This window comes from Plecotus auritus, assembly GCF_963455305.1.
Source record: "Plecotus auritus genome assembly, chromosome: 6".
Lineage (NCBI taxonomy): Eukaryota > Metazoa > Chordata > Mammalia > Chiroptera > Vespertilionidae > Plecotus > Plecotus auritus.
In genome coordinates this window covers 134843379-134869441 of record NC_137773.1, presented here as the reverse complement: position 1 = coordinate 134869441, position 26063 = coordinate 134843379, and the positions used below count along the sequence as shown (strand labels likewise).

General features: G+C 45.6%; 1 protein-coding gene across 4 annotated transcripts in view; it reads left to right on the top strand.

Moving 5' to 3' along the window:
* Positions 1-26063, top strand: part of CACNA2D3 (calcium voltage-gated channel auxiliary subunit alpha2delta 3) — an 860181-nt gene that overhangs the window by 158015 nt on the left and 676103 nt on the right. For all 4 annotated transcript variants that reach the window (XR_013960934.1, XM_080675067.1, XM_080675065.1 and 1 more), the window contains exon 3: positions 14771-14887. Coding sequence is in view for 3 of the 4 variants with exons in the window: in XM_080675067.1 (XP_080531193.1) it covers positions 14771-14887 (117 nt within the window). In the remaining variant the exon portion in view is untranslated. The remainder of the gene's footprint in view (positions 1-14770; positions 14888-26063) is intronic.

Below are 26063 nucleotides of genomic sequence, written 5' to 3'. Positions count from 1 at the left end.
GGGCTCTTTTGCTCCTGCTCCCCTGCATTTGCCCACATAGCCCATAGCCATGTGGACCCCACATACAGTGCGGGGTAACTAGCCTGATGCTGAATTGGACCCAGCTCCAACATGGAAAAGAAACCCTGGACACTGGCTTTGCTTTTAGCCTCACTGAACCCCCAGCTCCACTTCTTTTATGACTGGACTAAGGGAAATGGGACTTTGGAAACACAGGGATGTAATTCCATGGAAATAGAGCTTTTTACCATGTCTCATCCTCCTGGGGGGCGGGGAGGGCTCTGGGAAGTCTTATTCCAGTGGTACCCTATGAACCCCACTCCCACTAGCAACTGGGAAAGACGAGGCATGTTTTTCTCCAATAACATGACCATGGTTCTCTATATTCCCCAACAAAAAGCTGGGGGCCAGCAGTGCCATAAATTGGTGTCTCTCTTTTTAGTTTGGAATTGATGGAGTTAAAGATCCATTCTTACGCAGGGTCTTAACACTCATTCCAGCTTTTGGCTCTGTAAGTACAGGAACCACTTGAGCAGCTGCAAATGGCATTAGCTCTAAGCTTGTTACAGATCTTGCAGACTCATTCATTGATTGCCTTTGATTTTCAGGACATCTTGGCTATAGAATTAAAAAGATTTTAGTTAAGCCAATTAACTTTCCTGGGGCCTGGGCGACTAATATCGTATGCTGGAGAAGGTCATTGATGTTAATCAAATAGCACTTTTATTTGAGCTGGGATTAAGGAAATCGTACAAAAGGTCTCAGAATTGTTTATAATGTATTTCTTTCTGTGTTGCACTAACTTGCCCTTTAACACCTGGGCCTGACCATAATTACATCCACAAGTACTCAGGTGATATTACCCTTCCTGTAGCCTGCAGCTTGATTGTACCAGCTCTGAAGTATCCATCTTGCCAATGATTCCAAGCCAAGTTTTAATCGGAGGTTTCATCTCTCTACAGTTTCTCAAGCTTTTTATACTCAAGTGTGGTGGTAAAGAGTGTGGACTCTGGGGCCGCGCTGCCTGGGTTTGAATCCTGGTTCTGTGACAGCAGGACAGGCAGCTAACAGACCCAGGGTGACTTAAGCATCTACTTCCATAGTGTTGACTTAGAGCCTGGATATGGCTCTCCAGCTGCCAGTCCCATTTTCTGGGCTCCCTAACACTGGGTCAGTTCCTGCCTGTGGAAAGTGAACAGAGCTGATGCCTGTCCCTTCCAGGCCATGGAGTTCAGCAAGCGGGTGTGCCTTATCCACTCTTTATACCCCCATTTGCTGGCTGACTGCAGAAGGCTCAAGGCCTTCGAGGAGAGCAGGGCTCATGGGAGGATCCTGGGTCCCTGAGTCACTATGTGGAAAGCCTCTGATGACAAGGATCCACCATGAGGGATGGTTACAAGAAATAAATCTATATTGGGTGAAGCCACTGAGATTTGGGGATATTTTTATTATACCAGCTTCTGTCCCCCTAATGAATATAACCACTCACTGGTGGTATAACCTTGGATCCTCCTGTGTGTCTCTGTTCTCCTCACAGGCCTCAGTTCTCTAACCTGTAAAATGGGGGGAAATAGTATCTATCTCACCCAAAGTAAGTGTTCAATAAATGCTGGTTGCTCTTATTAATAACAGTTCATTATTATTATTGTCATCATCGTTGTTATCCCTTCTGATTTTGGGGGAGCAGGAAGGATTAATTACTTTAAATGGGAACATCAGAAAAATGTGTTTGAAAAAAGTGGCCTGCAGAAAATAATCTATACCAAGTAGTACAGGCTTTGTCAAGTAATGTTTTTTTATTTGCAGTTTGGCTGTAGTTAAATTGGTCGGTGTACATAAAACACACCCATAAATGATGTGTACAATGAGATTCTTTTTCTCTAACACATATGGGCCTGTAATCATTCCTTTGGGGTTTAGTGTTGTGAGGATGTATGTGCCCCATAAATAGTTATATTCAGAGCCTCAGATCCCCCCATACAGTAATCCAGAAAATACCCGGGAATGGGATTTTTTAATAATCACTGAGACCATTTGATTTTGTTCAGTAGACAGATGGATCTCCCAATTTTAAAGCAATGTGCTCTGCCGCCACACTAGGCAAGTGTGGCTGTATCAACAGCTGGTTGAGTAGCCTGTCTCTGACTTAATTTTCTTTATGGAATAGGGAGTGCGATGCAGCACTCACAGTCAGTTTTATCACCATAGAGCTACGATTTATCAGTGGTATTTGTTCAGTTGACTCTGTTGAACAGTAAAAGCTTATGAGACTCATCAAGAGTTTTTAAAAAAAGTATAGACAGTAAACCAGGAGAGGAGGGATATTCATCTGTTACATCAGCACCTGACAATCTGGAAGTAGTAGAATCTCTCAGGGGGCACCCCCTGCGGAGCCCGCTGCTCTGAGAGCAGTCTCCCTGGGACTCCAGAGGAGGGCACTCCACACAGTGAGCTCGGAACAAGGGCCCCAGAGACACTGGTGCCGGGGACCCCATAATTCATAGAGTACCAGAAGGTACCTTGATAAGTAATTTAAACCACACTACTCTCCCCACCACTCCCAGCTAGAAGTTCTTTATCACTCTGCCCTCGGTGGCAGCCCATGTCCATGCTTCTCACCCCATGGAGTAAGAAACTGATTCCAAATTCCTTGAGTGCCACAGCCCTGCAGAAGGTGGGGCCCACCTCTCCCTGCCTCCTCTGTTCTTTGGGTTGTAATTTAATACCCTGTCCTCCTTCCTCTACTGTCATTTCTAAACCAAGGTCTCTTCTTCTTATGCAAACTGTCTCTTGTCCTGATGGTTTTGACAGTGAAAAACAGCATTCTTCAAGGATTTTTTTTCATACTTAACTAGGTCTGAGAGAGCACAGAATCACTAATGGATGTTTTTGTTTTAATTTTGACCTTAGAGACACTTGATCAGAACACCTGTGTGACACAGAATTGTTTGTACAAAATGGCTCTTCTCATTTTCAAATATTAGAATAGCCTTCTGTGACCTAGAGTTCCATGAGTCTAGTTAGGTGTGTTGTTGTTATGGTTAAAAAGGAGCGTTCTTAACATCAGCTTAAAGGATTTAGAAATATATTTACTTGGAAGCATAATTGCTTTGGAGTGTTGTATTTGAAGTGACACTGTATGCGATGATTGAGTCGAGAGGAATACTGAGTACATTTACGTCACAATAAGAAAAATGACACTGCCTATAAGGTGAGACTCTAAGAATTGCAGATGATTCGTTTGTGTGGCAACATCTTTAGTAACATATCTAAAAACCACCATCTCCAGCCCTATACACACACACAAATGTAGGCTCCTATCATCCAATTTCTGCAGAAGGAGCCATCCTCAGAGTTACTGTTGAAGACCCCTCAGGACCTTGTGAACGTATTTGGAAACTGCCAATCCCAGGGCAGCATTGAGAGCTAGTTCACCTGTTAGGCTGTGAATGTTGATTGAGACTTTCTTCTTATTGTTGAGGCAAGAGAATGACATTTTTCAGGAGTTATAGACCAAAGGCCAGAATTTATTACTAACCTCCGCCATCACCATCACATTTTTTTAAAAAATAAATCTTTATTCAGATTATTACAATTGTTTCTCCTTTTCCCCCCCATAGCTTCCCTCCACCCGGTTCCCACCCCACCTTCTGCCCTTACCTCCCCCCCCACTGTCCTCATCCATAGGTGTATGATTTTTGTCCACTCTCTTCCTGAACCCCCCATACCCCTTTCCCCCTGAGAATTATCAGTCCACTCCCTTTCTATGCCCCTGATTCTATTATATTCACCAGATTATTCTGTTCCTCAGGTTTTTAATTCACTTGATTTTTAGGTTCACTTGTTGATAGATATGTATTTGTTGTTCATAATTTTTATCTTTACTTTTTTCTTCTTCCTCTTCTTTAAGAATACCTTTCAGCATTTTAAATAATACTGGTTTGGTGGTGATGAACTCCTTTAGCTTTTTCTTATCTGTGAAGCTCTTTATCTGCCCTTCAATTCTGAATGATAACTTTGCTGGGTAGAGTAATCTTGGTTGTAGGTTCTTGCTATTCATCACATTGAAAATTTCTTGCCACTCCCGTCTGGCCTGCATAGTTTCTGTTGAGAAATCAGCTGACAGTCGTATGGGTGCTCCCTTGTAGGTAATTAACTGTTTTTCTCTTGCTGCTTTTAATATTCTCTCTTTGTCTTTTGCTCTTGGCATTTTAATTATGATGTGTCTTGGTGTGGTCCTCTTTGGATTCCTTTTGTTTGGGGTTCTGTGTGCTTCCTGGACTTGTAAGTCTATTTCTTTCACTAGGTGGGGGAAGTTTTCGGTCATTATTTCTTCAAATAGGTTTTCAGTATCTTGCTCTCTCTCTTCTTCTGGCACCCCCATAATTCTGATGTTGGTACGCTTGAAGTTGTCCCAGAGTCTTCTTACACTATCTTCAACTTTTTGGATTTTTTTTTTCTTTTTGCTTTTTCGATTGAGTGTTTTTTGCTTCTTTGTATTTCAATTCTTTGACTTGATTCTTGTGTTTCTCTAGTCTGTTTTTGGGTCTCTGTATAATATTTTTTTATTTCAGTCAGTGTATGTTTAATTTCTAGTTGGTCCTTTTACATATCTTCGAGGGTCTCGTTATATTTATCGGCCTTTTCTAGGATATTCTTGAAAAGCCTTATAACCGTGGTTTTGAATTCTATATCCAGTCGTTTGTTTTCCTCCATTTCTTTCGTTTGTGATCTGTTTCTATGACGCCGCATTTTCACTGCTTCCCTGAGTTGGTAGGATCAATTTGTGTGCTAGGTTTCCTATATGGCCCAGTGGGTCGGCCTCCCCAGTTAACCTGAGGTGGACACTCTTGGTGCACCCCTTTGTGGACTGTGTGTACAGCCTTGTTGTAATTAAGTCTTGATTGTTGTTGGTATCACTGGGAGGAATTGACCTCCAGGCCAGTTGGCTGTAAGGATCAGCTGTGTCTATGCTGGGAGAAGTTCGGTGCTGGAGACAGCCTTATAGGATTAGACTTGCCAAATTGCAATAGCCTCTGTGCTCAGCTTGGATGGGGTGGAGTCTCAGGGCGGAGCAGACAGTCTTGGCTTCCCGTCAGCCTTGCCCTTGCGCGCACCTTCAGACCTCTGCCTTCCCCAGCTTCCGAGTCTCTGCCCGAGAGTCCAGACTCCCCCCACAAGAGCGTGGGTCCCCAGGGGCTCGCCTGGAACTGGGGTTCAGTGCAGTCAGAACTGGGGCTCAGTGCAGTCAGGAGCCTCTGACTCCCTTCCACTAGGGAAAGCCTGTGGCAACCTCCGCTGCCTTTGTGCGCACTGGCACGCGCGCGCCTTCAGACCTCTGCCTTCCCTGGCTCCTGAGTCTCCGCCCGAGGGTCCAGACTCCCCCCACAAGAGCGTGGATCCCCAGGGGCTTGCCTGGAACCGGGGTTCAGTGCAGTCAGAACTGGGGCCCAGTGCAGTCAGGAGCCTCCGACTCCCTTCCACTAGGGAAAGCCTGTGGCAACCTCCGCTGCCTTTGTGTGCACTGGCACGCGCGCGCCTTCAGACCTCTGCCTTCCCCGGCTCCCGAGTCTTCGCCCGAGAGTCCAGACTCCCCCTGTAAGAGCATGGGTCCCCAGAGGCTCGCCCGGAACTGGGGTTCAGTGCAGTCAGAACTGAGGTTCAGTGCGGTCGGGGGCTTCCTTCCCCCTTCCGCCAGAGAAAGTCAGCCAGGCTCTCAGCCGCCCTTCCTCTCTGCGCGCACAAAGACCCTTTGCCGTACCTCCAATTCTCTGTGAGCTTTTCTCTTTCCTTCTAGTTGTAGAATTTTCACTCAGCCAGCTTTCCTGTGGTTCTGGATGGTGTCCATTCTGTCTTTTAGTTGTAGTTTTGAAATTGTTGTGCGAGGCAGCAGTTTAGTTGCTTACCTATGCCGCCATCTTGGTTTCTCTCTACCATCACAATTTTGAGCACTTTGTGTCCAGCATTCTGTTGGGTACTTGACCCACTTGTCCTCATTTGATCATCCCAACAACAGTCTGAGGTCTAGTATCATCCACTTCACTGATGAAGGAAAGGAGGCTGATGGAGGCCAGACAACTTGTCACATAGCTAGTGAGGACATTAGGACTTGAATTTAGCATCTCTGGCTAGAGAGTCCCTGGTCTTAGTACCATGTCAAATTTCCTCGAGAGTGGGATGCACATTGATGATCTTCCTCTGACTTGAGCTCTGGCGGGTGATTCTAAACCAAGGAGGAGGATGCTACCGGGCTCCAAATCAATAGTATTCCAGCAAAATTCATGTGGGTCCTTTTCCACCCATCCCATCATGGTCAGCCCTCTTTGCTAGAAATAAGACAGAGAAGACAAAACAAAAACTGCCTTTCATTCTCCCTGATGGAGGGACATACATGCTTACATGTACATGTACAAGGAAGGGGATTACATGCAACCTGGAAAGGCTGCCCCTGCTCCTGTGGTCCTCACTCTCCCATCAAGCTTGTTCAGAGTCCAGGCACCTTGTGTTGGCTCAAGACTGTCTCATTAAAGTAACGGGGTACTCCATCAACCTCGTCTCCCAGGAGGCAGGGAATTGTATGTACTTCACAGTCATTCCCTTTTCCAGGGGCCTTGGCTCATTTATTGTTTTACATGCCTCCCTGGGACCCTTGTCTTACTCAATGACTGTGACATCCTTCCTGTTCCTAGCCAAGTTTTCACTGTTGACAGAACTGTTGGGTTGCTCACAGTACCTGAGACTGACCCCTCCCTACTTAGGGAGAAATAGGTCTGTGCTTTATAGACTGTTATACATTCAGTAGAACAGACAACACTCTCTTGCCTTTGGCATAAGTGATTTACCTGCACTGAAAACAGGAGTGACATCAGGGGAGACATACAGGACTGCTCGATGGAATATCAGGGTTCAAGTTTAGATTGAAATGATTCATGCAGCTCTGCTCCAATTTATTTATTACTTTTTAAAAACCCTCATCTGAGAATATGTTGTTTTTTATTGATTTTAGAGAGAGATAAAGACAGACAGAGACAGGGAGTGAGAGAGAGAGAGGGAGAGAAACATTGATGTGAGAGAGAAACATCAATCAATTGCCTCTCTTACACACCCCAACTGGGGATTGAACCCACAACCTAGCTAACTGCCCTGAGCTGGAATCACACCCACAACCTTTTGGTGTATTGGAGGACCCTCCAACCAGCTGAGCCACCCAGCCAAAACTATTACTTATTTTTAATAAAATGAACCAAAATTTAGCTTCTTTATACCCCAAGGGGAACATATGTATTTGCTAACACCCCCCACCCACCTGGCACATTGAATGAATGAAAATAAAAGTGATTTCAGTTTAGGTTTCTTTTTTGTGTTGGTGTGATTCTTACTTAAATGGTTGGTTTAATGAACTTATCTCTGCACTGTGGCTATTTTAGAGAGTAAGACTGACAATTGAACCTTAAGGTAGGAACACGAAGCCTCTTCTGCTCATGTTGAGGGCCTGGGCGTAGCCAGTCTCCAGGTGCTTTCCCAGGAACAGGGTTTATTGGTGATCTGGGTCAGGGATTTCAACTGAAGTGCCACAGGCTTAGGGGAGGGATGGAGAAGCAGGCCATTCTCTCAAATCCAGACTTTGAGGCAAGCCCCCCCAGATTCTCATTAGAGGCTGAGCAAGTCCTTGCTTTGCTATTGCTCTTCCTGGATATGCTGTCAGCCCTTATCTAGTGATTTAATTCTTCCCACTTTGGAGATGAAATTGCAGTTTTTGATGAAAAATTTGGCCAAGAGACCATGTTCAGATGCACCGGCTCTTTGGCTAATGATCCCCCTTCATCCGTTCCCTGTGGAGGGCATGTTTCACTGTGCTGAGTGTCCTCAGAGCCCCCCTTTCATGTTTGGCGTTTATACCAATTAACTGTGATTGGTCAGAAGCCTCCTGGCTGGAGCCCCTCTCTGAGGCTGTTCCAGGTGACTCACTTCTAGATACACAGTCATCACGTAGGAGAAAAATGACCCAAATGTATGAACAGCATTAAGTGTTCTGACAGTGAAGTAGTGCTTTTCTCTTCCTGGTGTTTGTGTGAAATGATCTGGCAAAGTAGATGCTGCAGAAATAATGCATTTCTGTGCCTCCCTTCGCCAATGATGAATGTTCTTGGCTCATCACGAGATTTCTTGCCAAATGCTGATTCTGCTAACAGAAGGAGTGGGGGCTTCAGAGGCTCTCCTGAGACAGAGGGAATAAAACGTTCCTCAGGCTCGCCTGCCTTCTGTGTCATGCATACTGAGAGGTGCTCTTGTAAAGGGCTGTGTTCTGCCTTCTCTCTGGTCTTGGCTAAAGCCACAGGCTGGGTTTCTCTGGTGTCCCAGGCTATGGACCCAAGCCCTGGGGTAGGGAAGGGGGAGGCCCAGAGGACAAGGGTGGCAGAGTGAAGAGCATCGACATCATCAGCACCCTGTTGGATTTGTCTCTTATATTAAGAGCTTCAGTTCAGGAAGGCATCAGTACGAAAACACAACACTTACTAGAATCATCTGCAGCAGAAATGCCAGGAGGGAAAACCAGGGCCTGTGAGAATTGGAAGGGCCTATTATGTGCCAGCACTGTGCTGGTGGCCTTCACAGACATCCTCCTAGTAACCCTCTCAGCATTCTGAATGAGGACCCTGAGGCCCAGGAGGTTAAGTGATTTCCTTGAAGTGACATGGCCAAACTCCCACACTGCTGCTGTGTCTGACTATCAAACTTCTGTATGTTTCCTGGGAGCCCATCTGTCATTCCTGTGACTCTCTGGCCTCTTGCCATGGCTGAGTCCCAAGTTCTGGCCGCGTCCACCTTCTAACTCCTTGTCTCCATCCAGCTTTACTCCCTCCTACCCATTGTGCACCCTAAGATTTTTCAAAAGGACACATCTGATCATTGAGTCCCAATACTACCCAGAAACCCTTCAATGGCTCTGGCTGTTGCCTGTCTCCACACCCCAACCTCCTACCCTAATCAGGATGAGGTCCAAACCCTTACATCCTAGAACACTACCCTTGATGGCCTGATTCTGCTCACTACTCTGACCTCATCTCTCATTAGAGTCCCCCACCCAGACCATCCATGTGCCAACGAAGTGAAACTGGGTAGTTTCTTGAGCCCCAAGCAGCTTCTTGTCCCTGGACCTCCATACCTGCCTCTTGCTCTGCCAGGCAGCCTCATCCCCTATTGTCTCTCCCACCTTCCCAGCCTAGTTGTCCTTTAAAGGCCCAGCAATATGGGAGTCACTATGTTGCCCACCCCACTGGTTCAACCTACCACTATGTTGTACCTTCTTTGCCTCTTTACTCATCAGAACATTCCTGACCATTAGAATGCCAGCCTTATTCAGTTCTGCTTTACTTATCATTGCACTGGTGTCTAGTACCCCACCCAGCATACCAGAGACACAAAAAAGATGTTTGCAGAACAAGTAAATGGGGGCACTGGAGACAGTATTCAAATCCAGGCTGGTCTGAACCTTTAATTGGGTGGCACAATGATCTCTTCCATGTTCATTTTCCCTTCTGGCTTCCTTTGTGTTTTCAGGGGCCTGCTGATACTTTCCTAACTCCTTTTCCCAGTGGAAAGAGAACTGCTTTTACATGAAACAAGTAATTGCTAAGGCAGCTCTTGAAGCTGTAGGAAACAAAGCCATTGCGTGTACAGCTGTGTGAGAGGCCCACCTGGAGGGAAAGGAGCTTGAGGTGTTTTGCCTCCAGCACAGTCTTGGTACCTTAGAGAACAAAAGAGGATTTGTAGCCCAAACACAGCCATGGTGTCACTTATAATAAAGGCTCCAGGGCCTTCTGAGGGTGCTTGCTCATTTCCCTCAGGGTATTTTTATTGTCAAGAGCTGCATCTGCTCCTTTAAAGCCAGCTTCAACCTCACCCCTCAGTGGCCCTGTGGTGGAATATTGCCCACTTTGGGGACACCCAGTGGGCCCTGGCCACGTTGCTCTGGCTCACTTGGAGCAGCCTGGGAGCAGTTGCAGTTCCTTTGAACTGACCATGTCTCTAGTTTTTGCCACTTGACTCTCTTGGCAAGTCCAAGCCACCATTGGCTACAAAAATCAATGAAACGGGAGTTTTATGGCAGTGAAATGCAGCCTCAGAAACAAGCTTGCAAATATTTAGGCTGTCAATCCTTCCCCTTTACTTCCAAGTTCAAATGACCAAGGGACTAGAAGTTAGCCCTTGCTAGGTTTAAAACGCACTCTAACCATTTGCCTTTCAACATGACTAAACCTCTCAGTGCCTCAGTTCCCCATCTGCAACATGGGGATAATGCCAACCTCCCAGGGTGGCTGTGAGGATGAGACGAATTAATTTGTGAAGAGCTTCCGGCGCCGTGCTGGGCCTGGGATAGACGGAGGACTGACTCATTGTACCGACTTCCTCAGGCTCTGCTAATGAAGACGTGCTGCTTAATTACACAGTTTCTAATTGGGACCACGTTCCCCTGCAGGAATCTGTTTATGAGGTGCCCATATGCTACTCCACATACAACTACAACTTTTATATTTTCTAATTTCCAATGTGTGTTCATTGTAAAAATGAGAACATGCAGGTAAGCAAGAAAAGAAAGGAAGAAACCCATTTGTAATTGTACAGCCAGCTGTGAACACTTAGCACCTCCTTCTAGCAGGGTGTGTGTGTGTGTGTGTGTGTGTGTGTGTGTGTGTGTGTGCATGCTTGTGTGTATGCAGGTTAGTAACGGAAAATAAAAAGCACCGATTACTGTCTGTACCATATCGTATCACAATGCATGCACAATTCCTACCTTCTTCCATATACTTTTGGGATGGCCATGTGGAATTCTCTTGTACTGTTGAGCGTACTCCCTCCAGTTGCTGGAGGTCAAATCGCTTGGTTTCACACTGAGGCACGCTTTTAAAGGTTTTGATGTTGCATTCTAAACTGCTAAGGGCTTGCGGTTGATTAATGACTATCCTGGGTTAATCTCTCTGTTCTTGAAAATCCTTTGATTGCTGCAAAGTGTAATGTTTCCTGGTAAGAGTAAGGCATTACGTTGTTCTGACTTGAATCCAACAGGCATCAACACATCTTGAAAAGCAGGGTGTTGTTTTTTTTTCCTTATGGACTAACTTCCCCAGGGTGATGAGAAAGTAGCATGAGCTTGACTCATAGCAGAGAGGACCCATTGTCATGTGTCCTGAAGGGAGGAGAGGAGGAGACCGGCTGGCAGAGGAATGGATCCAATGAATGGCTACGCTTGTCCCACATCTGAGTCCTTGGCTTGGCAAGACCTTCATTGCTGAGATTGGTTAGCTAGGTCACCCGGCACCCAATAGTCCTGGAAGGCTGACAACTCCCCCAAAAGTCAGTGGCTCCTTTCACAGAACAGATTCAGAAGGAGAGAGGACTCAGGAAGATCTTGGGGGGATGGTGAGAAATGAATTGATTCCCTTTTAGAAGTCTATTGGGAGAGAAACACATGCAAGGAACAGATATGGCCAGGATAATGACCCTCCTATATAAAAATCAAAAGATTCAGGTAAAGCAGTGGTTCTCAACCTTTCTAATGCCGCGATCCTTTAATAGACCATCGGAAAACACAGATATTTACATTACAATTCATAACAGTAGCAAAATTACAGTTATGAAGTAGCAATGAAAATAATTTTATTGTTGGGGGTCACCACAACATGAGGAACTGTATTAAAGGGTCGAGGCATTAGAAAGGTTGAGAACCACTGAGGTGAAGGCTAATTGTAAAATCCATTTTATTTTTCTTGATCTTAAATCTCTAGATCAACGTTAGTTTCAGAATTACTTAAGACAGAGATTGATTTCACTGCCTCTGTAAATACTAGACGGACATTAGTTTTGTTTTGTTTCACTCACTTCTTGAACTTTGTGTTTTTGGTAGTGAATCAGCCTTGGCTAGGAGTTGGTCTCCGCTGCTGGCTTTTGGAACACATCTGGCGGGCAGCAGAGAACCCCCAGGATTTTTGGCTCTAAAGATGTTGGCTTGCATTTGAACTCAGGGAAAGTTTCCAGTTATTGCCATTGAAGTTTTCTTCATACAGCAGAGGACGCTGTTAGCTTGAGCCAGGCGTGGGCTGGCTGGAGTCCCACATCCCAGGCCGATCCAGTCAACCTCCCAGGAGGTTGGGAGGTCACCCTTACAGAATCATAGGCCAGCGCAGCTGCATTGCTGGCTTGTTGCTTGTCTTGTAACACCACAATTGTTCTTCAACAAGCTTCATCCAGAGAGGTCCTGTGAGTGTCTGTTGTGGGCTGGTAGGTGGCCACGGGGACCTGTCCTCACCCACTGGACCACAGACGTTACAAAACCTGCAGAGAAGAGAGAGCACTGGGTGCTATGGGCCTCAGAGGGAGGGCGCATCCTCCTTGTCTTGGGGAGCCAGGACCCCCTTGGTGAGGTGGAGGGGAAAGTTAGAAGAAGGAATATGACTTTTATAGGTGAGATATAAGAGAGACTCTCGATACAAACACATAAGATTTTTATGGATGTTTCCAGGGAGCAGGGAGAAACATGTCACTTACAACTCAAGGTCCATTATGGGACCACACAGAGCAGCTCAGAGCATCTTATAAACAATGTAGCAGGTGTCTGTCTTGGTCCAGACTCAGGTGGTCCAAAATAGCACTTTATTTTGTTAGCGTTGCCTTAATTCTGAGAAATGCCACCTCTAGGGCCTGATGTTCAGTTGAGAGGCCCAATGCCCAGGCTGCGGGTCCCTTTCTGCCTGTTCCAGAGTCCAGTGGTGAGCCCTGGGGATTCTGTGTGGCCAGAAGCCCCCAGACTCTAGGAATTTCATTTTAGTGTTAAGGATCAGAGGAATTCTCTCTACATTCATTTCCTTAGAGTCACTCTCTCTGTCTTTAAACTCTAATTTTTTTAAAGACACAAGTATTCTTGCCTCAAAGGACGTGGGAATGTGCTCTAGGAAGAGAAGTGTTTTCTCACCCGTGTGTGCGTACACACACACACACACACACACACACACTCTCACTCCCCCTTCCTTGGGGTGAGGAAAAACTGAACCTCCATCTAATTTACATTTTTGAAGATGAATTTATATTTTCTCTCTATAAGTTTATATCTTAAAAATGATCTCATTTTTAAAAAAAGTCATTATATTTTTCACTTCAAGAATGACTGTCAAGGTTACTAGAGTCAAGGTAAGATGCAGAGCCCTTAGGATCTTGTGGTGAGAGGTTTATTAACTGATTTAGTTCTCCCCACAAATAAAAGTCAATGTGAAGCCCCCAGTATTTTCAGTTTCCAGCCTTTATAGCTGCATAAATGGAAGTGATTCCTGTTCACACTAAAAGTATTTGGAACTCAATTTACAAAATATTGAAGAGATCACTAAGACCTTTTGCTTATATAGATTATGTTTATTGATATTTGCCATATTAGAAATTAAAACTAAGAAATTTAAAAATTATTTAAAACGTAAGAACTTCTTACATGTTAACATACATAATACATTTTATGAAAAACAAATGTATTTTCTAAAACAGAAAATTTAGAGGATTGGCCTTTTTTTCATTTTTGCAAATGTCTCTCATGTTTGGTGTAAGAGGAGAGGTGATTTTCCTCTACTTCTGGTTTCAGTCTGTTGTGATTTGTTGAAATCTATGAAGAAAATCTGGCTTCACATAGATATGCTGTTGAAAAAGGGGCACTGCCTGGGTCCATGCAAGGATCTCAGAGACCCTACAGGGGTGCTTGGACCACTTTGAGAACTGCTTAGGCAGACCAGTTACCAGGGCATGAGATGGGTTTTAAATGAAACATTGTTTGTGAGAATTTGGGTGAACTGTGGGTCAAATCAGTCTCTTAGGGAACAGAGAAACAGATTAAGAAATCTTATATAAAGTGTTGTTTTTATGGTTTTGTTGCACATGCTCCTTCTGTGAGCTCAGGGAGGGTACATATGACGTCCTCAGTAATTGACTTGAATTGCTGAAATCCATAGCAAGGGCTCCATTGTTATAAGTGTTTTTAAGATGCTCTGCCATTACTTTCTTTAACTTCTACTCCAGTTCAGGAGATGACATGCGTTCTCCATAAAGGATCAGAGTAACTATTTTAGATTTTGTGAGTCCTCTGGTTTCTGTGTGACTACTTACTTACCTTGATAGAATATGTAAATAAATAGGCATGGCTTTGTCCCAACAAAACTTTATTTATAAAAACAGGTGATGGCCTGGATTTGGGTCAAGGGTTCTAATTTGTTGGCTCCTGCGATATATTTATACATTAGAGTCTTAGCCTGCAGTCTATTTTGCCCTAAGTCCTCAGTCTTCAGCCATGAAGAATTTAGTGATATTCAAGGAAAAATAAAACAAAAAAAAGGTTGAATTTCTTCTTTTTTACTTTATGACACATCTGGAATAGTCAGCTTCTAGTGGTGTTGGCTGCAGGCAGTCCCTCTGAGGAACCATTGACTGTGGGCTGATTGGAAATAGAGTGTTGATTCCAGGAACTAAAGAGGATGGATGATAGAGTTTACTTGCTTCACGGTTTATTCTTTTCCTGGGTGCTAGTTAAGCTTTTGGAGAGTCAGAGCCAATTTTTACATTTCTCCTTAGTTGGTTCAATAATTATGAAATACAGTCCCATCTCCCCAAATCCAACAGAGACAGTCATATTGTAACTTTACTTTTACTGACTCCTTGTAGGTAGAGATGCTAGGAAGGCACGGGCGAGGTGTTTTGCAGTATCTTGAGCCTTCATTGTTTCCCTCCCTTCTTACAGAAATACAAAGAGTATGAGAAAGACGTTGCCATAGAAGAAATCGATGGCCTCCAGCTGGTGAAAAAGCTGGCAAAGAACATGGAAGAGATGTTTCACAAGAAGTCTGAAGCAGTGCGGGTAAGTGCCTCGGCTTCAGCTCTTTATGGTCCGTAGACACAAGGCAGCTGCAGGGAACTGGCTCTGGTGAACCCAACTCTCAGAGACCAAAGTTGACTCAGTTTTAATAATCATCTCCAGAATCACTTTGTTATAAAGGGACACTTCAGACTTTAGCTTCTCTCACACTTAATTGGCCACAGAAATTTCCACAAGTTATTTCTGCTTTAAACCTGATGACCCCACACATTTGCTTGACCCTGAAACTTTTTATTTATTGATTGATTTCAGAGAAGAAGGGAGAGGGAGAGAGAGATAAAAACATCAGTGATGAGAGAGAACCATTGATCAGCTGCCTCCTCCACGTCCCCCACTGGGGATCAAGCCCACAACCTGGGCATGTGCCCCGCCCAGGAATCGAACCTTGTGACCTCCTGGTTCCCAGGGCAATGCTCAACTGCTGAGCCACTCCATCTAGGCATTTCTGTACTATTTTGATTCAGCAGGAAGGATTGCAGATTAGTAGGTAAGAGCATGAGTCTGACCTGGGTTCAGTGCCTGCCTTTGTCACTTCCTAAGCTTTGGCTTTTGGAGAAACAGCTTTCCTCATTTGTGAGTGGGGAAACAACAAGAGGTGTGAAGTTTAATCAAAGTTATGCTTTAGAGCCACTTAGCACAGACCCAGGCATATACACAGTGCTCTGAAATGTGTATGTCATGTATTTTAAAATAGATGTACAGGGCCCTTTGCAAGCACACTTGATGCCACAAAGTCTAGGCTGTCTGGTCCTGTGAGAGTGGCTCCTCCTCCCAGTCTTAACAGGAGCGAGGGCTTGTGTGTCAGGCTGGGGTTTGGTTTGGAGACGGCTTCATCATTGTGACTGACCTGGTCTCATTGTCAGCTGTGCAGCTCTGTTGGCCACAGTCGTGAACCACATGGCATTTGGAATGAGATGAGGTGGCCACTGAGAGACCTCCTGGATGTGGGTTCGTGTTGAGGCCAGGGGAGCAGAGGGTGTGACTTTCACATACTATAATGACACCCCACTTCTTGAATAGGAACGGTTAATATTTACCTGTGGGACTTGTGAGCATCTGGAGGGACGACACCTCCAATCCCGATGTGCCTGTGGTTTGCAGTCGAGCATTATCTGCAGCATTGCCCTAGAAGACACTCGGTGCCCCGGGGTCCTTCCTTCCCCGTGCCAACCCACCAAGCAGCAGCCTTCTTCTCAAAGGGTCCAGGAGAAAAAACATTTTAGAATTCACTCAATCACTGCGAGGCCCCTCACCTCACGGTCTCCCATTTCCAAGCGCCCATCTACACCCTCAGCAACCTGAGCAGGGTCGGAGGTTCTAGCACCTCCGGAGTGTCTTCCTACCAATAACTGATGCAGCGCCAAGTGCTCATCAATGGTGGGCGGCTGGGAGGACACAGGGATCTAAGTGAGAAAACTGGCTCATAAACAGCACTGGTTACTGACATTTCCATGGATGTACATAAAATATTTATGAGACTGGAAATAGCAATTTAGAAAACTGAACTAACACCTTTAGTCTGCGAAGGCAGTTAAGTTAGTTCTGGGGAAAAAAGGAGACCCTGTTCTCCACAGGCCTGCCGTCCCTTGGCTGTTAAGCAGTGTTGATCCTTTCTGTCGCTTCTGGCTTGATTTCAGCATTTTACCCCATCACTTTCCCCAGTGATTAGTTGAATCAGAGTGATTTTATCATACTCATCCCCTATTTGAATTACTTTCCACTATGCAATTATCCTATCACAGAAAGTCCCATTTTCTCCCCGTCAGATGTCTGAAGCAAATGGGAAACCTAAAGTGGCCTGCCCATTACATAACCTCTGTCATCTGGTTGGTAATGGACTATATGTAACTTTTTTTTTCCTCCAGGCCAGCAAATTACAAATAACCTTAGCTTTAATAATTGCCATTAACATAATGGTGGCATCATGATGGCATCACTTCTTAACTAATACTGTCTAGCATGTTTTAATGCCATCGGCAGTTTAAATCATTTTTCCAAATCCTCTTGGAGGCTGGCAATAGGTTGTTTTGACTTAGAACCAAATCGAGTTTGATGCAGCCATGCTGCTCCTTGCTCTCTCGGATAACACTTGTGCCTTAAGCCTTATCTTCCAACTTCTTTGTTCAAACGTGTTCATGCAACCAAGTCCTCATTTAATGCTGCTGAGCGGTTTATCAAGTTTTAAGTCCTATAAATGGACAAGGAATGGAATCAATTTGCTTTCAGTTCGTTACCATTTCAAGGAGATATTTCACATGCTGGACAGGGAGGAAGTGGTGGTCGGCAGTCCTCTGCCGCCTGACGACTCCCATGGGCCTTCCCACGTGACATCTGGAAATGCTCAGCTTGTCATAGGTCAGAGCTCCTGTGAAATACTGACAGAGGCACAGTTGACACAGCTCGCCTTTCTTCTGTCTTGCTGATGGTGACCAATTCCTCTCTCTGATTTGAGAAGAGGGAGAAGGCCATGTGCATCCCATGGCCTTGGCTCTGTGGGCAGGCTGCCCAGCCTTTCCTTTGTCTTTGATATCCCAGCCTCCACGAGGAGGAGCACAAACCATCATCCTGCTGGAAGGGCCATCTGAGCCCCAGGTACCTCCAAGCGGGCACAGTGAAGTGTGTAGCTGGAGGAGACTGTAGGAAGTGACCAGGCCACTGCAGGCATCTTTGCTTATAGGGACCCACTTTAGGGACAGATTCCAGCACTGCCAGGGGAGGTGATGGTCTTGTGACTCCGAAATGGCCCACAGGCTCAAGATGAGCAGCATAGCCCACAAAGCATGACCAGGAAATGACAACAAGAAGGACTTCGGAGAATATATAAATGTGACTAGGGTTCTCCAGAATGGTGTTCAAAGGGTGGATTCTCCAGAGCGGTTGTTGCCTTGGATTGTTGGAGCAGCTCTGGGGCAGCACTCCCTTCGTCACACTGATTTGGGTCAGACTTGTAACTTCCTTTGGTCTTGGTCTCAGGAGTTCCTGGTTCCCTGGGAAGGCACTGACCCATGTGGCTTTCACAAATGGGCGGGGCAGAGTCCAGGCCTCCCTCCAGAGAGAGGGGATTATAGGATGGTATCTATTCCGGCCACATATCCGCTAAAACGTTAAGTACTTTATTTGTTGTTCAAATGCAATGGGGACAGTGAGGAGACGTACAAAGCAGGTTGTAGCTAAACTCACAAAGTGAGGAGGAGTCTGTTGTTTTCAAACCCTGGATAAGCTATTGAGTAAATTGTGGAGGCACTCAGAAGCTCATACCTGGACATAAACTTCATCCTGTTTCACTTATTTTTTTATTTATATTGATACAGTGATAAATCTGGCACTCGAAGAAAGAGTGTTTTGCTTAAAAATAAAGCGCTTGCTCCTGGGGAAAGGCTGGAGAGACTAGATCGCATGTGAAGTCCCCCTTCCTGTAGCCGCCTGCTGTGCACTGCAGAGCTGTTTCCCATTACAGCTGTACTGTGGAAAGTAATTGCTGTTGTACAGTAATTCAATTTCAGGGCATTCACGCATCGCTTCACCGATAGGGGTTTATCTGGAGGGACCTGGGACTTGAAGGCTTTTTATCGAGAAATGCCACATGCAGCACAACGTTTTTCCTGAGTAGCGAATACCAGCATTTGCATTTAATAAACATTTACCTTCCCCCAAAGATGGATATTTCCCCTTGCAGAAGAGATTTACACCAGTCTTCCAAAAAGCTAGAGGGTACTATTAAAGCGACTTTCTCTAGATGTTTTTTGATGAGTGTGTGTCTACATATGTATTACTATAAAACACATCTTTGTTTTTATGTAAATATATATACACCGAGGCATGACAAGCAGGGTGTGCCCAGGGAAAGCATGCTCTGTACCAAAAGTATATGCTATGGAAGGGATTAAATGTATGCTATCTATAGGGCTATATGAACATTTCTGGTTTAAAAACCATCTATATCGCCCTAGCTGGTTTGGCTCAGTGGATAGAGTGCCAGTCTGCGGACAGAAACTTCCCAGGTTGATACTGTCAAGGGCACGTACCTGGGTTGTAGGCTTTATCCCTGGCCCAGGTTAGGCTGTGTGTGGGAGGCAACCAGTCAATGTGTCTCTCTCACATTGATGTTTTTCTCTCTGTCTCTTCCCCTTCCTTCCACTGTCTAAAAATAAATGGAAAAATATCCTTGGGTGAGGATTAACCAAAAAACCCCATCTATCTCTGCAGGCAAGGTGAAATTGTTGGTGCAGACGCTTTCAAAAGGACCCCCATTAAGTTGGAAATGAAATCAACCCTTTTGTTTATAAATTTTTACATTAAGTAAAGGTTCTTAAGACAGAACTGATCCTCCCTGTATAAAGGGACTCTTAGATTGTGAGGACTCTTTGGATATTAAGTCCAAAATGAGCTGCAGAGGTCTTAAGAGTTGAATCTATCAAGCATTACTAGGGTGGCCTCAGTGGAGGTGCTGTACATACATAAAAACATTCCCGCCTTGTGTTCATGTGTGATCTTACCTTAAATGTTCAAAACTTGCTCTTTGAAAGGGGAGTAAATTTGTTTCTGAGAAAACCAAATGTTTTAAGTCACAAGTGAAGAAGGAAAAGACTATTCTTTATAGTCTTGTGGCCTATTTGTTTTTTTTTCTCCCTCCCCATCGCCTTCTCTCCCTCTCTTTGTGCAAACTGAATTGCAAAATTCCATACATATATGTAAGAGAATCTAGAGCAGAAACCTCAAACCAGAAGACACAAAAAATAGCAGGGGTCTGGCCACACCAGTTCTAATGAGGTCAGCAAGCCATTCTTGGCTAATGGTTGAGGGTAAGACCACATGGAACCGCGTGGTCTTCCTGGACTTCGCCCCAAATAGATGGGGCTGGGGTTTCCGCTGGTGTACTCCGGAGCCTCACAGGGAGGCCCGCGAGGCTGCTGTCCCACCCACACTGATGTGAGCAGCTCCCTGCCTCCTGAGGGGGACAAGCTTCTGCCAAGGGAGGCAGGGAGAACCGCTGGGCCGTGTCTGTGCCATTTGTCTCCTAGCTCTTTGAGACCTCCCTCTCGCACCACCTCGAGTACTGGAAGTTGGCTGGCTTGGTGAACAGTATTGAGTGGTCCTGCAGTTCTGGGATGCTGACCCATAGAAAGAGTTCTTCTTGTGGGTAGTACCGCTGTGCCAAACCTGCCCCAAATTCATGGATTTTTTGTCCCATTCCCAAATATTTGACTCAAAGTTTTCCATGTTCAGAGTCATATAGAAGACTTAGTTTGGGGTTTTCTATGTAACACACCTCAACCATGTTTTTCTTTTTTTCTTAAACTTTTTGTTGTGTTTTTACTGGTTATACAATACATGGTTATTATAATAGAAAAGAAATGTGAAAAGATGATCAAGGAGAAAATAGAAATAACAATACAACATCTTTCAGTACCTTTTGCTTTTAGCCATCTTAATTTCTATTCTTCTAGATGTTTTTCTATTTGGTCATGTGCATATGCATACATGTGTTGTGATTATATAAACTTCTAAAATGTTGGATTATAGTTTCCTGTAACCAGCTTTTCTTTTTAAATTGTACATGTTGTGGACATCCATCCATGCTAAGGAAGACATATTTCTATTCTTTTGCATGACTGCGTAAGCGTCTTCTCTCGGGGTGTCCCAGTCAAGCAGTTGTCTCTTGGTGAACATTGATGTCACTGACAGTGTTTCACCATTATAAGCAATCATATGATACACTCTCCTGCAGAGAAACTTCTGTCCATTTCTTCGATGCATTTATTGGGATGTGTTTCTAGGAGTAAGATCAAGGCTTTTGGTACCTTGCCGGCTTGTCCCCCAGGCAGCATCCGCTCACTCATGCTCCCACCTGTGTGGTTGCAAAGCTACCGTTTCTTCACTTTTTGCTCTGGCATCTGACTGTCGTTAGTCTTTCAGTCCTTGTCCATCTTACAGGCAAAAAGTAGCAGCTCACTTTACGTTGTTTCAGTAAATACTCACTGTGTGTCATGATGGCTCTCCGGCCCTGCACCAGGGTTTGAAGTAAACCACACAGTGTCACAGAGTGTGGGCCTGGGTGCCGTGACATAGAGAGGGCCTGGTGCTGGCCATCTGCTATCCCACAGAGAGGCGAGTGAGCCAGGCATAAGCTCGGACACAGTTGGACACCCTACCCTCTCCCTTCCTGGAGCGTGTCATAGCATAGCCTGGTGGGTGTGTGAGGGGCTGTGGACACACTGACCAGCACCAAGCTGCCTGGATTTGGGGTGCCAGTTGTTTGGAGGAGTTGTCAGTGGCTCAGCACCTGAGGGTTGTGGTACTCAGGTGTCTTAGACCCCCCACCATCAGAGAAAGTCACCAGTCCCAAGAAAACGCGAGCTGGGGCACCCCCTCTCACTGGGAAAGGACCTATTCCCAGGTGGCTCATTGAGGGGACATCAGACTGAGGGCCTGAGTCACTTTGGTTCACTTCTCCTGTGGGACCATGTAGGAGAATTGACCATTTTGTATAGGTTCATGGGTCATGTCTTCTTCCTCTCCTCGCCTCCACCACCCCCCAACCCCCACCTGCCGTCCTCCTTCTCCTTTTAATAAACTGCCTGTTAATATACACTTCCCCACCATTTACACTGTACTCTTTCTCTTACTTGTCCCCACTCTAGCCCTAGTACCTATCACACGGTCTGAACCTCCAGTGAAATGCTCATGAAACATTTGTTGACTGACTCATAGACCTTCATCTTGGAGTCAGGGTACCTGGATGTCAGAGTGATCACATATTACAGAGAACTCCCGAATGATGAAGGGGAAAGAAAAGGATTCGAGCTTCACTGCAGAGAAACTGTGGGGGCTCATGGGCTTTCTAGACCCCTCACTGTCTGTCCATTTAAACGAGGCTTCTGTGTGCTGCAGCCTGCTTGGACTCTGGCTGTGGGCTTCAGCTCAGTCCTCCCCACGTGGACCTGCTCCTGGAACTGGGTGAATGGAGGAGCTGAAAAGGGCAGAAAACAGCCAGCTGCTCAGAGTGAAAATTAAAGGTTAATGATTTCCATAGATTGAAATCAATCCTTCCTCCCTTCCTTCCTTCCTCCTCTTTCCTTCCCTCCATCCTTTCTATTTGGTTGGAACTGATAAAGGAAGACTTGATTCCTGGGCAGGTGAGGGAGGAAAAGTCAGTGTTGTGAGGCGGTGACTTAGCAAAGTAGCTTTGAGCACCCTGGTGTTCTCTGTGCCTGACTAAGTGACCTTTTGGTCACAATGCACAGCTGAACTCTAGAGCTAGGATGTGTGCCTCTGGGCTGGGCAGATGTTTCTCCTCATGTGGCAGGTGGTAAACAGGCAGCCTACTACCCCCAAGAGATGGCACAAATCGATGCTATGAGCAGGTTTGAGAGGCTTGCCATAAATCTGAGAGTGATGTCATGCAGGAGAGTTTTGGAGCGATGCTGAGAGTAGTAGATGCTGGCGGCATGGCACTGTCCAAGCTGGGCCATGGCCGGGCCGGGACACTCACCTAGAGCCACCCCACCCCACCAGATTGTCCATCACAGCATCCTGCTGGCTCCCTTTATACACGTTGTGCTTCCTCTGTTTATCTCATTGCTGACTGGCAGCTTGCCAGGCTCCGCCTTGAATCCCAGTATCATGAGGGCAGGGACCATGATGGTCATGTTTCACCTCATGGCCCCAGGGCTCAGGTGGTATGCTTGGTGAGTGTCCATGAATGAACCTGTCACACAGGTTATGGTGATGTCAGCGGATGAGCGTCCCATGCTTGGGATGGCCATCTGTTCACCAGGACACAGGGCTGGGGAAGGTCCCAAGCACTTCCCGTGTGTCTGTTCCTGCCCTGCTCACCATTCCCCATGAAACCATCCATTTGTCCTCTGCCTCACACGTGGAATTTGGATTGTGCTGCACCATGATAAAGAAAATGAAAGGATTACTTTTGCATCCAAAGTAAAATGTCATTTAAAATCATATTTCCCATTTTCATTGCCTGTTCTTCTTTTCCATTTAAAAAATCCATTTTGAAAGATTTCCTGTCACTTTGGTTAAAACCGCATGGACCAAGCAGCCTAGGGAAGAGAGGCAGTGGCCACAAGACCATGTATGAAATTATAGTGCAGGTCCCTGCCTTTGGTCCAAGTAACAATTACGCCCCATCAGAGCCCATGAGGAGGTGCGGCCTCACCTGCTGGGACTGGAAGACCAAGGTGTCTTCTGCAGGGGGAAGTTACGCAGCACTGTCTGAACCAGAGTGGACGCGTCAGGGATGGGGGTGGGGATGGGGAAGCTCAACAGCAATATTGTAACAAGGTGCTGGCTTTTCGGAGTATCGCATGGTCATTTCAGCTCAGCAGGCCAGGTAGAAAACAATGCCACAGGAGTTACACTCGGCAAGGTAAAGGCAATCTTAAAAGGTTTATGGGTGGGAGGAAATTGGTGCATCACCCAAGTGTCACCCTCAATAGGTCCAAATGACAGAATGAAGCCATCATCATCATCATCATCGGCCACTGGCTATAATTGAATTAATTACTGGAAACAAATGAAAGGTTTTCAGAAATATTCTGAATGCATAGTTAGTATGTTTAACCAAGGATGTGTTGGTGGTGTGAGTCATCTCTTTTTGGCATTTGCTCAGTTTTCTACGTGGAGGTAAGGAACAGCTGGCCCTGCGCAGGCAGGGAGGTTATTTACGTTTTCTCAATTAGGGATTCATTGGCATTTCGTTTGCACTGCATGCAGGGGAGGGATGGAGGCCTTTTCGGTAATCAGAGTCTTTGTTAACAATCAGCCGAGATATTGTTGATTGCATATCCCAGGCTGTGCTAGCTGCTTGAGCAGACACCACACAAGGCTTTGTACCATTGGGGCAAAGGTGGACTGTTTTTTTCTTGTGTGATTTTTAATTGAATTTTTGCATGTGAGCCGGGGCGGAAAGCCATCGGGAATAGACTTAGAAAGCCTCCCTCACTGTGCAGCCCGTGATCCCCGAGCTGCCCATTACTGTCGGATGGACTTTGTAGAGAGGACTTTGTCCAGGGGCCGAGGAGCCTGTGGTGGCTATCAGAGAGCACACCCTTATCTCAGTCATGATGGGGAGTTGCTTATAAATACCCAACCCCCGCGGCAAGGGGGAGTCTCCTTTTCTCAAGAAAAGGTCTCTGGAAGAACCTCAGGTTGGGCAGAGGTACTGGTCTCAACACTTCCACCAAGAGGTGAGCAGACGGTGCCAGCTGCAAAAGGCCATAGAGGCAGCTCCAGCACGGCCAAGCTTGCAGCTCTTGGGCCCGCTCTGCAGTGGTCTCTGTCGAGGGTTTGTTGAGTCACGTAGGCTGTCTCCATGAGGACTCCCCCCACCTGCTCGGTGCACCCCTCCCTGGTTGTGCTGGGAGCCTGCTGTTGCAGTCCCTGAGGCCATGGTCTGGGAACAGTGTTGTTCTCATCAGGAAATCAGGTGTCCTCTGAGTCCGGACATGGTGGAGAAGGTTTACCCCTGGGAAGCGTGTTCAACCCTCTTCCCTTGGCGAATGTGAGCACAGAGTGGAGTGTGGCCATTCACACTCACAGGACTTGTTTCAGGGGTTATGGGGAGTCAGAAGCAAGCATCTGAGTCACAGCTAGAAGCACATGGCCCCCAGGCCAGTCCTGGCCACAGAGAGGCTTCACTGGACCCACGTGGGTTTTGACAAGGATGAAATCACATATAAATATACCCAGATTTAAAGCTTGAAAAATTGAGAGGGGTAACCATCCTGGGTCCCCATTCCCACAGGACAATTACCACATGAACTGTCCAGTTTGCTGATTTCCATGCTGTTCCCCAGTCATTTATTTTACCCCAAAAAGTGTTGAGTTTACAACCCCTGGATTAGTCAGACTAGGGCCACAGTCTCTTCAGGGACAGAGACAGAGTCTGAGTGTTTGAACTTTGAAATCTCATGGGGGGATCCTCAGAGCTTTTACTCTAGGGACAGTAAGCTGGAGTCTTTGTCATTATTGTCATCCTCAGCACATTAACAAGTGCTTCTCATTTGACACTATGTGGTGCATTACATATAGTATATTATCTCCTTTAAGTGTTACAACCTTGTGAAGTTCTTGGCTGGGGGAGGGAGGAGAAGAAAGGTCATTCACAGGACACAGGATAAGAAAGGATAGAGCAGCATCTCTCCCTCTCTCTCTCTTCCTCTCTCTCTCTCATTTTGAGAACCACCACATGAGGCTGTTTCTGAGATTTTCTTAACCTTTAGCATTTTAGCGTTGTAGCCCTTGTTTTAGGCTCTTACCAATAAGAAGTCCTATTTGTTTTGTTGTATCCCCCCCCCCCATTTCCGAGAAGACCTGATCTATGTAAGTAATTACTAATCTGGTCTCATTCACAGAATCAGGAAGCAAAAATCACAGTGGTACCCTCTCTCACAGCCCCCTCCCCCAGAACACACTTTCCTGCTAGAATGATGACTGAGACAATATCTCTCACCATGAGAAGGGGATGAAAAATGCTCAAAGTGGTTACATTTGAATATGTGGCACTTATCTCTCCGTGCAGGCCCCTCACAGAAAAATAATGCATCAAACTTCGCTCAAGAAAAAAGAGCTTTCATCAACAACATCAAACACTCACCATGGCAGGAACAGGACAATAAAGGAGTTATTTTAGCAGAATTAACAGGAAGAAATTAGCCTCGTATATCCTTCCTTTTTATCACAGTGTGGTGCATTTACATATTTTGAAATTTCACATTTGCATAGTCGATGATTTTAAATTAGATTCTCACATCTCCTCTCTGATGTTTGTCATGTGTATAACTTGTCTTAATAACTGAGTTGTTCGCATTTAAAAAAATAGTTATCTAATCAACAGCCTAACCCACTTACCTTTGCAATTATTTAACAGTTTTAATGAGATATAATTCACCTATGATACAATTCACTCATTTCCAGTGTACAATTAAGTGTTTTTTAGTGCATCCACAGAATTGTACAGCCATCACCCCCAGCCAACTGTAGAAGATTTTCACCGAACCAAGGAGAAAACCCTGGACTCATTAGCAGCCACATCGCATTCCCTCCAAAATTTCCTTCCTCCAAGATTAGGCAAACCCTATTCCACTTTGTGTTGCCAAAGATTTACCTATTCTGGACATTTCATGTAAATGGAGTCATGCAG